The sequence below is a fragment of the Eutrema salsugineum genome, unplaced genomic scaffold (genome assembly GCF_000478725.1).
Source record: "Eutrema salsugineum unplaced genomic scaffold, Eutsalg1_0 scaffold_8, whole genome shotgun sequence".
Classification (NCBI taxonomy): Eukaryota; Viridiplantae; Streptophyta; class Magnoliopsida; order Brassicales; family Brassicaceae; genus Eutrema; species Eutrema salsugineum.
Window position 1 is genome coordinate 6840663 of NW_006256414.1, and position 12833 is coordinate 6853495.

The 12833-nt window shown below is 37.6% G+C and overlaps 1 protein-coding gene across 6 annotated transcripts; it reads right to left on the reverse strand.

Annotated features, from left to right (window-relative positions):
- Nucleotides 1-3467: 3467 nt before the first annotated feature.
- LOC18009733 (uncharacterized protein At4g06598) lies at nucleotides 3468-6614 on the reverse strand. Of its 6 annotated transcripts, none has more exons than XR_002896784.1 (6): nucleotides 6388-6602; nucleotides 5082-5815; nucleotides 4720-4795; nucleotides 4509-4635; nucleotides 3835-4126; nucleotides 3468-3751 (listed from the first exon to the last, which is right to left on the reverse strand). XR_002896784.1 is itself a non-coding variant. In XM_024148867.1 (5 exons), exons 2-5 carry the CDS (start codon nucleotides 5792-5794, stop codon nucleotides 3924-3926), a joined length of 1119 nt encoding a protein of 372 aa, XP_024004635.1. In that variant the 5' UTR covers nucleotides 5795-5807; nucleotides 6388-6614; the 3' UTR covers nucleotides 3468-3923. The 6 variants fall into 6 exon arrangements, 4 of the variants coding, with proteins under 4 accessions (XP_024004635.1, XP_024004637.1, XP_024004633.1 ...); XR_002896785.1 differs by having other exon boundaries at nucleotides 3468-3754; XM_024148867.1 differs by having other exon boundaries at nucleotides 3468-4126; nucleotides 5082-5807; nucleotides 6388-6614.
- Nucleotides 6615-12833: the final 6219 nt, after the last annotated feature.

Here is a 12833-nt window from a genome sequence, read left to right on the forward strand (position 1 = left end):
CAGGGTGCCATAACCGCGTACAAAACGCCTGTAATATCCAGTCAGGCCTAAAATTCTTTTAGCTCTTTTACCGTCCTTGGAATTGGCCACTTTCGCATTGCTTCGGTTTTTGCCGGATCAGTAGCTACTCCTTCATAAGATATCACGTTACCCAAATACCCAATCATGTCCTGTCTAAACATGCATTTTTTCTTATTAGCAACCAATTGTTGTTGAGCAAAGATGTCCAACACAGTCTTCAAATGTTGAATGTGATCACTTAAGGTTGAGCTGAATATCAGTATGTCATAAAAAAAACCAGCACAAACTGTCCCAAATAAGGCCTGAACAAGGAATTTATCAATGCCTGAAATGTAGCAGGTGTGTTGCTTACCCCAAAAGGCATGCCCAAGAACTCATAATGGCCATGCCGTCTTTTCTATGTCTCTTTCCTCCATCCTTATTTGATGATACCCGGATTTTAGATCAAGTTTTGAAAACACTTTAGCCCCATGTAGTTCATCCAGTAGTTGATCTATCATTGGAATGGGAAACTTATCCAGGATGATAATTTTATTCAGAGCCCTGTAATCAATGCAGAAGCGCCAACTAGAGTCTTTTTTCTTGACCAATAAACTGGGCTTGAGTATGGACTCCTACTTGGTCTGATGATACCATCGTCAAGCATTTTCTTCACTAATTTCTCCATCTCCTCCTTATAAGCTTGAGGGTATCTGTAGGGACAAACGCTTATTGGACCAACTACATTGATAATGTTTACAGCATGTTCATGACCCGAATGGGTGGTAGCTGGGTGGGTTCTGCAAAAATGTTCACGTACCCCTGCAATAAACGTTCGACTGGTTCTGGAATGTCACATGTTAACTCCTTCTGCTCAGCTTGAAACAATTCCATGTTGAAACCAGTTACATTCTGAACATTCTTCAAGGAAGGTTTACTGTTATGGAGAGAGGGATCCCCGTAGAGAGTCACAATCGCTCCTCTATGATTAAACGACATCTCATGGTTTTCCCAATCCATCTCACACTTCCCTAATATCCTTAACCATTATACGCCAAGAATAATGACATTGTTGCCTAATTCTAGGACAACAAAATTCGCGTTAAACTGTTATGTCTGTAGCGTAAAAGACACCTCTTTGCATATTTTTAAACCTTGAGCAGTGATGCTAGTTCCTAACAGAATCTCCAAGTGACGACTTCCTTTTTGGTTGAGTTTCGCTTTAGTCACTATCGATGGGTCAATGAAATTATTAGTCGCCCCACTGTCGATCATGACCACAACTTTCAGCTTGTTTATCCTGTATCTCATTTCTCACCCCAATCTGTTTCTTTGCAGGTCTGTCATTCTGTCTGCCATTTTCTTTTGAGTAATCCTGATTCGGTGACACATATGTAGTGCGCTGAGAGTTATAGACTGATGATGATTTCAATGGTACATACGTAGTTCGGTGTTGATGACTGTTCTGAGATGCTGCGTTGGCAATTGTTGTGCAGAAGGCACTATCTTCTATTCTTATGTCTACGTGAAAATATTTTGTTAGAGTCTTTGATTCTTTGAGCTTGATAACTTCCTGAAACTCTGGTCTCAATCCCAAATAGACTCTCAGATACTGAATCATCGAAGGAATCAAATCTCAAGAACAGATTCAAGAGACTTGCCAATTTACTGAGAACTGACTCTCGAGCAACCAAAAGAACGAACAACAATTCGATAATCCTAACAAACAAAACGAACAACTATTTATACTCTATCGTAATACTATAGCTAGTGTGAACACTGTAGTGTGAACTCGTGTTACTCGTCCTTCTTTCTTTCACGTCAGCGGACGACTCGTTTGCAAATTCCTCTTCTTTATCATCTGTAGATGCTCTTTGAGCCAACTCTGAACTCTTCTTCTTCGTGATATAAACTCTTCTGAGCTTATCAGATATTTGTTGATTAAAAAACCTAATACTGATCCATGATTAACCTGTGATTTTTCCTTTAGACCATCTCCAATAGTAGGTTGTTAAAGAGTTGTTAACCTATTTTTAATTAAAAAATAAAGATTAAAACCTAATAAACCCACGTACCGCTCCTTGATGAAGAGATTTTAGAACTCATGAACAACCTCATATGTGTTATCATATGGTTGGTGCAAGTAATAAAAATTATGTTTTCTTTTTTTTTTCTCTCAGAAAATCGAAAAACATGTGTTCATTTTCTCTCTCTCACATTTTCTCTTTCTCACATTTCCTGAATAACCTCCCATTGGAGGCATAAAAATATAAAGCTTCTTACAAATGTATATATAGATGTAAATAACACAAACAAATAATAAAAAAAGAACCAAGAACTCCAATAGATCTCAACCATTGGAGATGGTCTTAGACGCTAGGCCATCTCGACTAGCGGCTAATGAAATTTAAACATTGCCAGCTCTCGCACCTAACACACCATGATCTTTGTATTTATTCCCAGCACCAAACCCACCATGATATCCGTCATTATTATCAACACTAAACACATCATGATTTTGAATACTACAGTCATTACAATCATAAAACAACTTGTCAATTCAGAGATTATCCTCTGCTAAAATAACATCATCTTCTAAAACTTGTTAAACATTCTGCTAAAAGCCATCTACATTAACATCATCTTCGTTACTACACCAAAATTATTATTAAACAACTGGTCAGCCCAAAGATTATCTTCCTCCACATTAATATCTTGTAAGACTCATTGCATATTCTGCTAAAACTTATCCTCTTTAACATCATCTTCGTATTACCATCAAACATAAAATATCCTCCTTCAAGTTCTTATAAAACTGTAGCATCCTGCTGATCAAATTCATCCATTTTAACATCTTTATATATAAGACTTGTGGAACATTGTGGTGAAATTCATCAACATTAACATTTTTTTGTAAGACATGTTGAGCATTTTGTTAATCTATTTACATTGCTATCTTCTTGTAAGACTTTTTGAACATTCTGCCGAAACCCTTCCACATTAGCATCTTCTTGTAAGACTTGTTGATCATTCTGTTGAACCTATCCTCGTTAACATCATCTTCTAAAACTTGTTAGAACATTATGTTTAGAGAATGCAATTTCTACATAGTAGAGAATGTGATTTCTACATAGAGGTGAGTTTATAGGAAATCTTCAACATAGTATAAGCTAAGCGTTCATCATGATCGTGAATATTTGTGGAGCAGGAAGAGTTTCATAATAAATTTAGACATAAAAAAAAACTATAACAAACTATCCACAATAAAATATTCTTTATACTTTGGAAATCCAAAACCAAAACTAAAATACGGATTGAACTTCACTCACAGGACCTGAATTATCGTTCTAAAATCTGCGATAATAATTGTCGTTCTCTCTTGTATGAAAAATAATCACAGAACTTCACTCACAGGACCTGAATTGTCGGAGCTTATAAGAATACAAGGACAAAGGCAGATTCTGAAGCAATCAAATATCTTGACATTTGGGAAGTCTTACAACAGGAAATGACATCATATACTTTACATGAAGCATTCACTCGAAGGGAATGCACCATTTTACCACTAATATAAAATACAATACAATACAAACAAACAGTAGAGATCATAGTACAACTCCACAGATCAGTGTTTTTTACTTTGTCCGGGTATCGAAATATTCGGTCCCATATCACAAGTCGGTACAACAATCACCAGATAAATGAAGTCCAGGTGTCTGATCTTCGAACTAAACCACCTCAGGCAAGACATCTGCTGGAAGTAAAATAGGTTTTCAGGTAATGGAAAAAGTAATGGCCGGGGAGTTAAAAACGTGTGCGGTGAAGGAGTATTACAAGACAGTAGATCAGGGTCTGATCTTGTTTGAAAAGCCTACGCCAGGTCCTTAAGGTCTAATGAACCAGTGGGTAGAGAGATTCATTGACTAAAAGTGGAATTGACCCGTCACAGACACAGAGTCACGCCTACAGTTGGAATCCTTGGTGTTCAGTGAAAGACTTGAGAACTGAGAGTCGAGATCTTTGCTAGTAGACCGTCCGTGACTTGCTGATGGTTGGTTTGTTTGTTGTTGTTGCTGATACAGAGCTCGTAGTCTTCCAATCTCCTTTTCCAACACCTCCTGTTCCACTGAATAACAGAGAACTCATGAGTTGAAGTATTGAATAGGCTAACAAGTCTTCTAAAGCTTGCTTCCACTGAATAATAGAGAGCTCATGAGTTGAATACTTTGCTACAAAACTTAATTCTCCTTTCTGAGTCAGTCTATACAATTTGTGAGATCGTTGCTTTTGTATGGCTAACAACTTGTTTCTCTAGCACATTAATTCACATTAATGGGGAAAGTAACTTTAACAGATTTGAGAAGAGTACCGATAATTTCGGATACCCGTCAGTTAGGTAATGTTCAATCTTGATAACTAGCTACTACTTACAAATTATACTTCAGTTTAGAGTTTGGATCTAAAAGAAGCTAAAAGGATACTTTTTTGGGTGGGAGGCAGAAACTTACATTGTTTGAGCAGCTTCTCCTGAGCTATACTTTCGAGGCGGTGCTTAAGAGCTTTATTTTCCATACTCAGAATTAAATTCCGCTGGTTGAGAAAATCAAGCTCAGCTGAAACTTTGGAGCCTTCTGCCTATATCGATACCAATGAAACCCATACTTCAGTGTTCCCGAAATTGTAACTCTCTCCTTAAAATAAAGTTTTTACTAGCCTTACCTGCAATGCTTGTACATTCCTTTCTAGCTCAGATATGTACTGGAGCTTACGGACCCGTGATCGTTGCGCAAATTGCCTGCAGGAAGAAGCAACTAACCAGGTTAAGATAATGGAAACTAATAGTAAATATCAATAATCCATCAGTATCACTTATCTCTCACTACTTGACATATGATGATGCTATTTAAAGATGCAAAATTCTCCTTCAGTTACTAAGACCAAGAATCATATCATAATGAATCAATAAGCCAATGGGGACATTCACCATTGATGACAATATGGTGAAATGGCATGAAAATCTTCAATTCTAAATGGCTTTAGATAAGTAAATAAATCAAGAACGAGTAAAAGAGATCACATACTGTTTGGCTCGTCTAGTATTGTCAGCATCATAAGTCCCGGGCTGAGGACTGGAGTTTTTTTCCTCAGGAGAGAACTTTTTAGCCTCATGAGAAAGAGTTTTGGCGTAGTTCTTTGTTTCTGATTTCACTGTTGCTTCTTGAGACATATACGATGGTCCCATGTGTTTTCCACCCACACTCTCTCGAGTAAAAGGCAACCAAGAAGAGCGAGGCCCAGATGCCACCAAAGACTCTCGCTGTCGAATCGTCTGTTTTAGAAAATTAGCATCAGGGTAGAAGGCAGCGTCCTGAGCATTTTTGTTCCAATCAAGCTCCTGAGTTCCTCTTTGATTGGAAGAACCAACATTCCTATAACTGAAATCATTTTGGAGAGTCAAGCTTATGTTCTTGGCATTAGCCATGTCTAGATACGCGTACGAGTCACTTGATGAACGCCGGTGACCACATTTTCGAACAGGGCTCTCTGGCTCATTGAGTAGATCATCAAGCCAAAAGGGAGGCTCTTCTACCAAATCGCTCTCAGAGGATGTCCTCTGGTGGTGCGTTTTCTCTACACTAAGCTTCTGATTATGCCTTGAACCAATCGAACCACTGGGAATATACTCGGAATACGGTGCTGATACGCTAGGAAACGGAATCTTTGGAGGGAGCAAAGCGTTTTTTCCTGGGTACGTCAAGTCTTTAACACTCTGTGATCCCTTGGAATTAGCCATTGCCACCCTTGACCTGCAAAACTAACAGTATAAATTGACCACTTAATTCGCAAGAACATCATTAAAAAAGCCTGTTTATATCAATCTCTCAGAGCCGTTAAAATCATTTGAAAGGCAAACAACATATGTTAAATGTATACATCAAGAATAGATCAATGCAGCAATTCTTAAAACCGCATTATGTTTAAAGATTCTCTCAAAATGTTCTTCTTTTGGAAATAAAAAGCTGAAACCGAAGCACATCGCAATCGCTGACCTATTCAGACCAGACCACACCAGCTCATCAAGTTGCTTTCTCATTAAGCTAAGACTAAACATATACAATTTGTTTTAGACTCATTAAAAAGTGATTAAAGGGATTAATAACTTTCTCATCTCAACTAAACAAGCTTCTTAATTATCTAATTTTAATCAATAACCTTCTTCTCCTACCCGCATTTTCCAGCAGCCAAACAGTGAACAAGCCAATCAATCAAACGCAGAAAAAATCGAGAATACAAAATAGTAATTAAAACCCAAAATCAATGAGGATAAACAGATGCAGATTTTCCGATAATTGATTCTGTATTTCAAACTCGAATAAGAAAAATTACCAGAAAAAATCGAACCAGTCGGAAAAAATCTAACCAGTCGGAGAAATCGAGGATTGAGATTGGATCCAAATCGAAGATAAATCAGAAAAATCAGAAGTTTGGAAATGATGATTCTGCGCCGTTCTGTAAACCGGAGATCTTTCCTTTTTAGGAATCTGTGAAACTCGTTTTGCCTCTCTGTCTTATCGTTGAAAGGTGATTGAAGGAGAAGAATCAATCGACTCTCCGAAGAGAAATATTTTAGTCCTGAAAAAGTAAATCAAAGGCTTTTCTTTTGACTTGGGCCTTTTTTTGTTTTTTTTTTAAAGCCCTTTTGCCCTCAGTTCTTCATATTCAATATTCGTATTCAATACTTTTTCTTATTTTACATTTGCCCCAGATGTTTCTTAGATGTCTCTTTTTTTCCGCGGATTTGTGATTCCAAAAAAGAATATTTGACTAATGCCCCAGATGTTTCCTTTTTTCTTATTTTAAAATTTGGATCGTATTTAATACTTTTACTTAGTTTAGATCGTAGAACAAATGTAAATTACAAAAATAAAATAAAACAGTTTCACACACATCTAGAACTTACTTTAATCGAGCCATAAACAATGCATCTGCATATTAATCCACAATTATACAATGCTACTAATTAAAAAGACTGAATCAATGTCTCAATTCTAGTAATAAGTAAGAGTCTTGCTCTTAAGACAACTAATATCTGAGATCTTAAATAAAGCTTAAACACTAAGAAATCATTAAAAACAGTAGTCATCGAAAAATTCACTTACTTGCGTTTGTAAAAAACAGATGACTCTCTGAGTGATTCTCTGAGTGATTGAAAAAGACTTCCATAGACATAATTATCACCAAGTCCTTCAAAGATAACTCTTTTGGCACTGTTTTCCTTGAGATTGTAACATAAGAAATAGATGGTTTTTGTACATTTATGAGTAAATACAAGCTTGCCGATACTAATAGTATCCTTGAACCAAAATATGTTATGCCCAACTAAATCTTTCCAAGAAAAAAAATTATTGTATCAGATTGGCCTTGCCTCTGACCCCTTCTAGTGATTTAATAGAATCACGACACATACTTAGTTGAAATGTTTTTCGATAATTAAATGGACTTATCTTTTTTATTTACATTCTCTATGTCTGTCTTTGTGCAACTTAGGTACAAAGAAAAATTATTGTGTAGCAAAGATGTCAAGATTTTCATTCCAAAAAGGTTGAGTATATCATATAGGTTTGTCTTAGCTTCACTTCTAAGTATTAGATAATATCAAATAAGAATATTTCGTTATTTCCTAGATTTACATAGATATCATCTAATACTCCCCCTCAAGATGGCGAGTAGAGATTACGAACTCCCATCTTGCAAAGATGATAAGAGAACTGGACGCGACCAAGGGCCTTGGTTAGGAGATCTGCTACTTGCTCTGTTGTGCGGACGTAGGCCAGAGGAAGCTCACCAGCTTGAAATGCATCGCAAATAATGTAGTAGTCAATTTCGATATGCTTTGTCCTTTCGTGAAAGGCAGGATTCCGAAGATTATTAAGGGCTAATTTGTTATTGCAAAAGAAGGAGACAGACTCCGGAGGTTTGATACCAAACACTGGAAGAAGCTTAAGTAGCCACTGTATCTCAGAATATGTAAAAGACATTGCGCGGTATTCAGCCTTAGTAGATGAATGAGATACTGTCTCTTGCTTCTTAGTTTTCCATGAAAAAAGTGAATCTCCCAAAATAACAACATACTCGGTTAGAGATCTGATGTGCCTGTGGATGAGGGTGTCAAGTTTTACCCTAATAGAAATCAAAAAGCCGCAAGTGCACAACTGATCGATTGTAGTACTTAGAGATCGAATCCACAGGGAAGGAGGATTTTTTCTGCAAAAGCCTTTGAAAGAAATATGAAGTAAGGAAGTTTAGAACTTGTCAAATTTAAAGAAGTTTTTGGGTTGTCACTAAAATGTAAATTCTAAACTAAACAGGAAAATGAAAAATGCTTAAGAAAATCGACTAGAAAAACTAAACAAAACCTAATCTAAAACTTGAATGAAAATCAGCTGGGAATCAAAAACAACCTAATGACTAAAAGCTTAAATGAAAATCGGTTTAAGACAGTAAAAACGAGGCGCTGGATTTTCAAGGAAATAATCTCCGGGGATAAACGATTCAAAACATTGATAAAAGTAATTTAAAAAACCCTAACTAAAAATCTAGAACTCGAGTCACGAACATATGACTACATCACTCTTGTGATCATAACCAACTATCTCTCGCAGCCCTGACCACTAGGTTTCCACTCTGGCGCTGGAAGGGAAAAGATGCAAGCTTGCTTCAGACTAGTCAACATTCACAGCCAACCCATAGGTAGGTTTCCACTCCTATGGTAGAATTTCTCTTCTCAAACTAGATCTGGCTCCTAATGAAAACTTTCGAAACATTACCAACCTAAATCAGATTATAGTTCATGACCCTACTCCAATGCATTAAAAATAAGTTTAGAAGAAAAATTTCTAGGATTTGGCTTTGTTAGCTAATGGAATCCTCATCGAACATATATGTCCCTATCAAAATTCTCTTAAACTCAATAATAAAACTAATCAGACATGATTAAATAATGCAAAAACATAGTTATGAAAAGCTGTATTGAAATCGATATGAAGAAGAAACAAAAGGGTTCAAGAGATAGATCTCTATCTCCCTAAGAAACTAAAAACTTAAAAAGAATTCTAAAACATAAAAGAGAATACGAGAAGATGATAGATGATACAACTTAGGGTTCCTAAAACATGTATTTATAGTGCTCAAGACATTTCTGGACGTCACTTAGGGTTTCTCCAAATGAAATAATCGATTTGGACTTGGAAATGGGCTTCTAGGCTGAACAGACCAATCTCTGCGGTCAGGATGGACATGACCAGTGTAAATTGGGTGATGGCTGCGGTCAGGATTGCTTGGTGGCTGGTTGACGGGACATCTTTCTCTTCGCGTAACTTTTGATTGAACCGTTAGATTGTCTTGATGTCAAGTGTGCTGGAAATCTGTTTGTTCCATCTTTAAAGGCTCCAAACTTTAGCTGGATCAGATGGTGAAAAGGTCTTCATTTGAGGGTAAACTTCTAACGGTTTGACACTAAGTTGAAAATCTGGTCTTCTTATCCATTTTGCTAAGTTTCCTGAAAAGAGTCTTGAAACTACAAATTCTGGAAAACCATAATAAAAGCAATTAAAAGAAATAAAAAGCATTGAAAAATTATTTAAAAGTGATCCATAAAAGTGGTCAAAATATGGTGTTATCAAGATCGGCGAAAAATAGAGCAAGAGGACCAGTCCAAGTCGCAGTAAGCTTTCACGTGAAGATTCAAATTAGAATTTAGTAAAATATCTTGACCCAAAGTACCCTTGAGATACCGAACTACACGAAGCACCGCATCCCAATGTTTCTTACGCGGCTTGACAAGAAACTGAGCGAACAAATGAAATGCATAACTCATGTCTGCTCAAGTGATATTGGACAAATAAACTAAAAGCCCTACTAATCGTCGGTATCGAGATGGATTCTTGAATAATTCTCCTTCATCACGGGCCAATGTATGATTATGTTCGATGGGAGTATCATAAGGATGGGAGTATCAAATCGTCGGTGATAATTTCCAGAGTGTATTTTCTTTGAGAAACATAGATGCCTTCCTTCCCATGCGAAATCTCCAAGCCAAAAAATACTTCAATGCGCCGAGATTCTTCATGTGAAAGCATTTACTCATATATGCTTTGAATTTGTCCAAGAGCACATAATCATTACCACCAATGACCAGATCATTGACATAGACTAGTACATAGATGCAAGATGTGCCACGATGATAAGAAAACAGAGAAAAATCCTTCTTGTTTTGAATGAACCCCAACCATAATAAGGATTTCGACAACTTTCAAATCAACATCTGCGAGCTTGTTTAAGACCGTAAAGAGACTTTTTCAGATGACAAACCTTATTTTTATCACATGCAGTATAAAATTGCGGAAGCTTCATGTATACTTCCTCCTTTAAATCACCGTGGATGAATGCATAATGAACGTCCATCTGAAAGAGCTTGCAATTTTTTGCGGCAGCCACTTTTAAGAATACCCTGACCGTGGTCATCTTCACAACAGGTTCAAAAGTCTCATTGTAATCTGTTCCCTCTTCTTGTCGATTACCAAGAACAATTAGCCGAGCCTTATATTGCTCAAGTGTTCCATCAGAGTTAAGCTTCACCTTAAACTCCCATTAGTTGATAATGACATGTTTGTTTGGTGGAAGGTCGACAATATCTCAAGTGTGATTTTTCTCAAGTGTAACAACCTCATCTTTAGAAGCTAGTCGCCAATGTTCATGTTCCATCGCTTCTTTAAAGGATCTAGGCTCAGAGAGTAGATCGACTGCATTCAGAAAGATTTACTGCATAGGAGAGAATTGATGAAGAGAAACAGAGTTAGACAGAGGGTAAATACACTTACTTGAGGACATGGAAGCAGTGAAAAACTTGGCAATGGATTTATCATTTACCGCTGCAGAGTATGTAACATAGGGTTTAAGCAGCACTGAGGGTCGCCTAACGCGAAGACCATGACCAAGTTCTTCAACAGCCGGTTAATTCCCTTGGTCAATAATCGATGGAGGTTCTGTCTCAGCAAGTGTTGTAGGTGTTGATGCAGTAATCGCAGGTGCCTTGTTAGCTTGAACTGGTGAAGGTTCGTTAGTATCTATCGCAGGTGTCTTGTCATTAACATGTTCGTCACTCATCTCTCCAGGATTCAAAATCGAAGGTGACTCCCCCTCAGTAGTAGTTTCCGAACCCTCGTGATGCACCAGAGGCGTCATAACAGGTGGTGCAATAAGAGGTGTGTCGCCAAATGATTAACCAAACAGATCCACCTGAATAGGATCTCGTGATGCTTCATACGGGAAAACGGTTTCATGAAAATTAACGTCACGGGAGACAAACATTTTCTCTGTTTTGAGATCAAAGACCAATCAACCCTTTTTTCCAAATGGGTATCCAATGAACAAGCAGCGAGAGATGTGATCATCAAATTTATCACCGGTTCGAGGTGTGCGAGTAACATAGCAAAAGCAACCGAAAATGTGAATATCGTCACACGTCGGTGGATGCCCAAAAACAACTTTATAAGGTGTTTGACCATTGAGAACAGCTGATGGTGTTTGATTAATAGGGAACACAGCAGTTTGTATACTTTCCCCCAAAAACGTGTTGGAAGATGAGCCTGAAAGAGCAAAGCTCGATCAACGTTGAGAATATGTCGATGTTTGCTTTCGACACGTGATGTAAACACATGATATCTGATAAGAGACGCCATGTTCGGTGTAATAGCTATGCAAAGGAAGGAATTCAGTGCCATTGTATGTTAGAACTGTGCGAACTTTCTTTTCAAAGTGGCAATCGACCCAAGCTATAAAGTTCTTCAAGACTATCGGTTTTATATGGTCCCCATACGTCACAGTAAATCAAAATAAATATATCATCAGCTTTATTTGAACTTTCTTGAAAAGAAATACGGGATTGTTTTGCGCAAAAGCACACATCACAACACTTCTCTAAATCACTAAGAATAGTAGTAAAAAATCCAACATCGAAAAAAATGAAAGAACTTTTGAAGATGGATGACCTATTCTTCGATGCCATAATTCTCGGTTATCCAGCTAAGCAATCCGACTGACTTGAGGAAGAACTGCAACAGCTAACTGATAAACCCCATCACGTACCTCACCCGTTCCAATCAATGTCCTCAAAGCTTGGTCCTGTATGAAACAAAACTCATGGGTAAATGTTACGGAACCAGCAATATCGCAAAGTATTGGGCAAAATAAATAAATCTAGTATGTAAATCAAGTGCATAGAACACGTTGTGGAGTATCAATTTGCCACCAAGATTCAGAGTAGAGTGCCATGTCGAGTGGCCCAGGTAAGACCATCATTAGGTAATTTAATGGGACATGCATCATTTTACCGTAGATTGGTTAGTAAGTTAAACATTATCTGTCATATGATGACTTGCACCAGAATTGATGATCAAATAAAATCGACTTGTAGTACCAAATAAGATGAGTTTTTCAGTCTTACCAGAGAGCTTTTCATTAGTAGAGCTCTTCTTACTCTCAAGTAAATTCGCCAAGTTTCTCCACTGATTTGGTGTAAGAGAAGGAATGCCCTCTGATGCATCGGTGGAAGTAATCGCAGTGTTTGCTTGGGGAGCAGAGGAGGAAGAACCTTGACCTCTTTCCTCGACCTCGGTTTGCTGCTGACTGATCGACCCACCATTCTGGGTACCCTACTTTTTTAAAACATTGTTGCTTTTCGTGACCAACACGACCGCAGTGAGCACAGACGAGAGATTGCTTGGAAACTGCTGTGATGGATGCTGAGAAACCAACGTTGGGGGTTTGTTCCT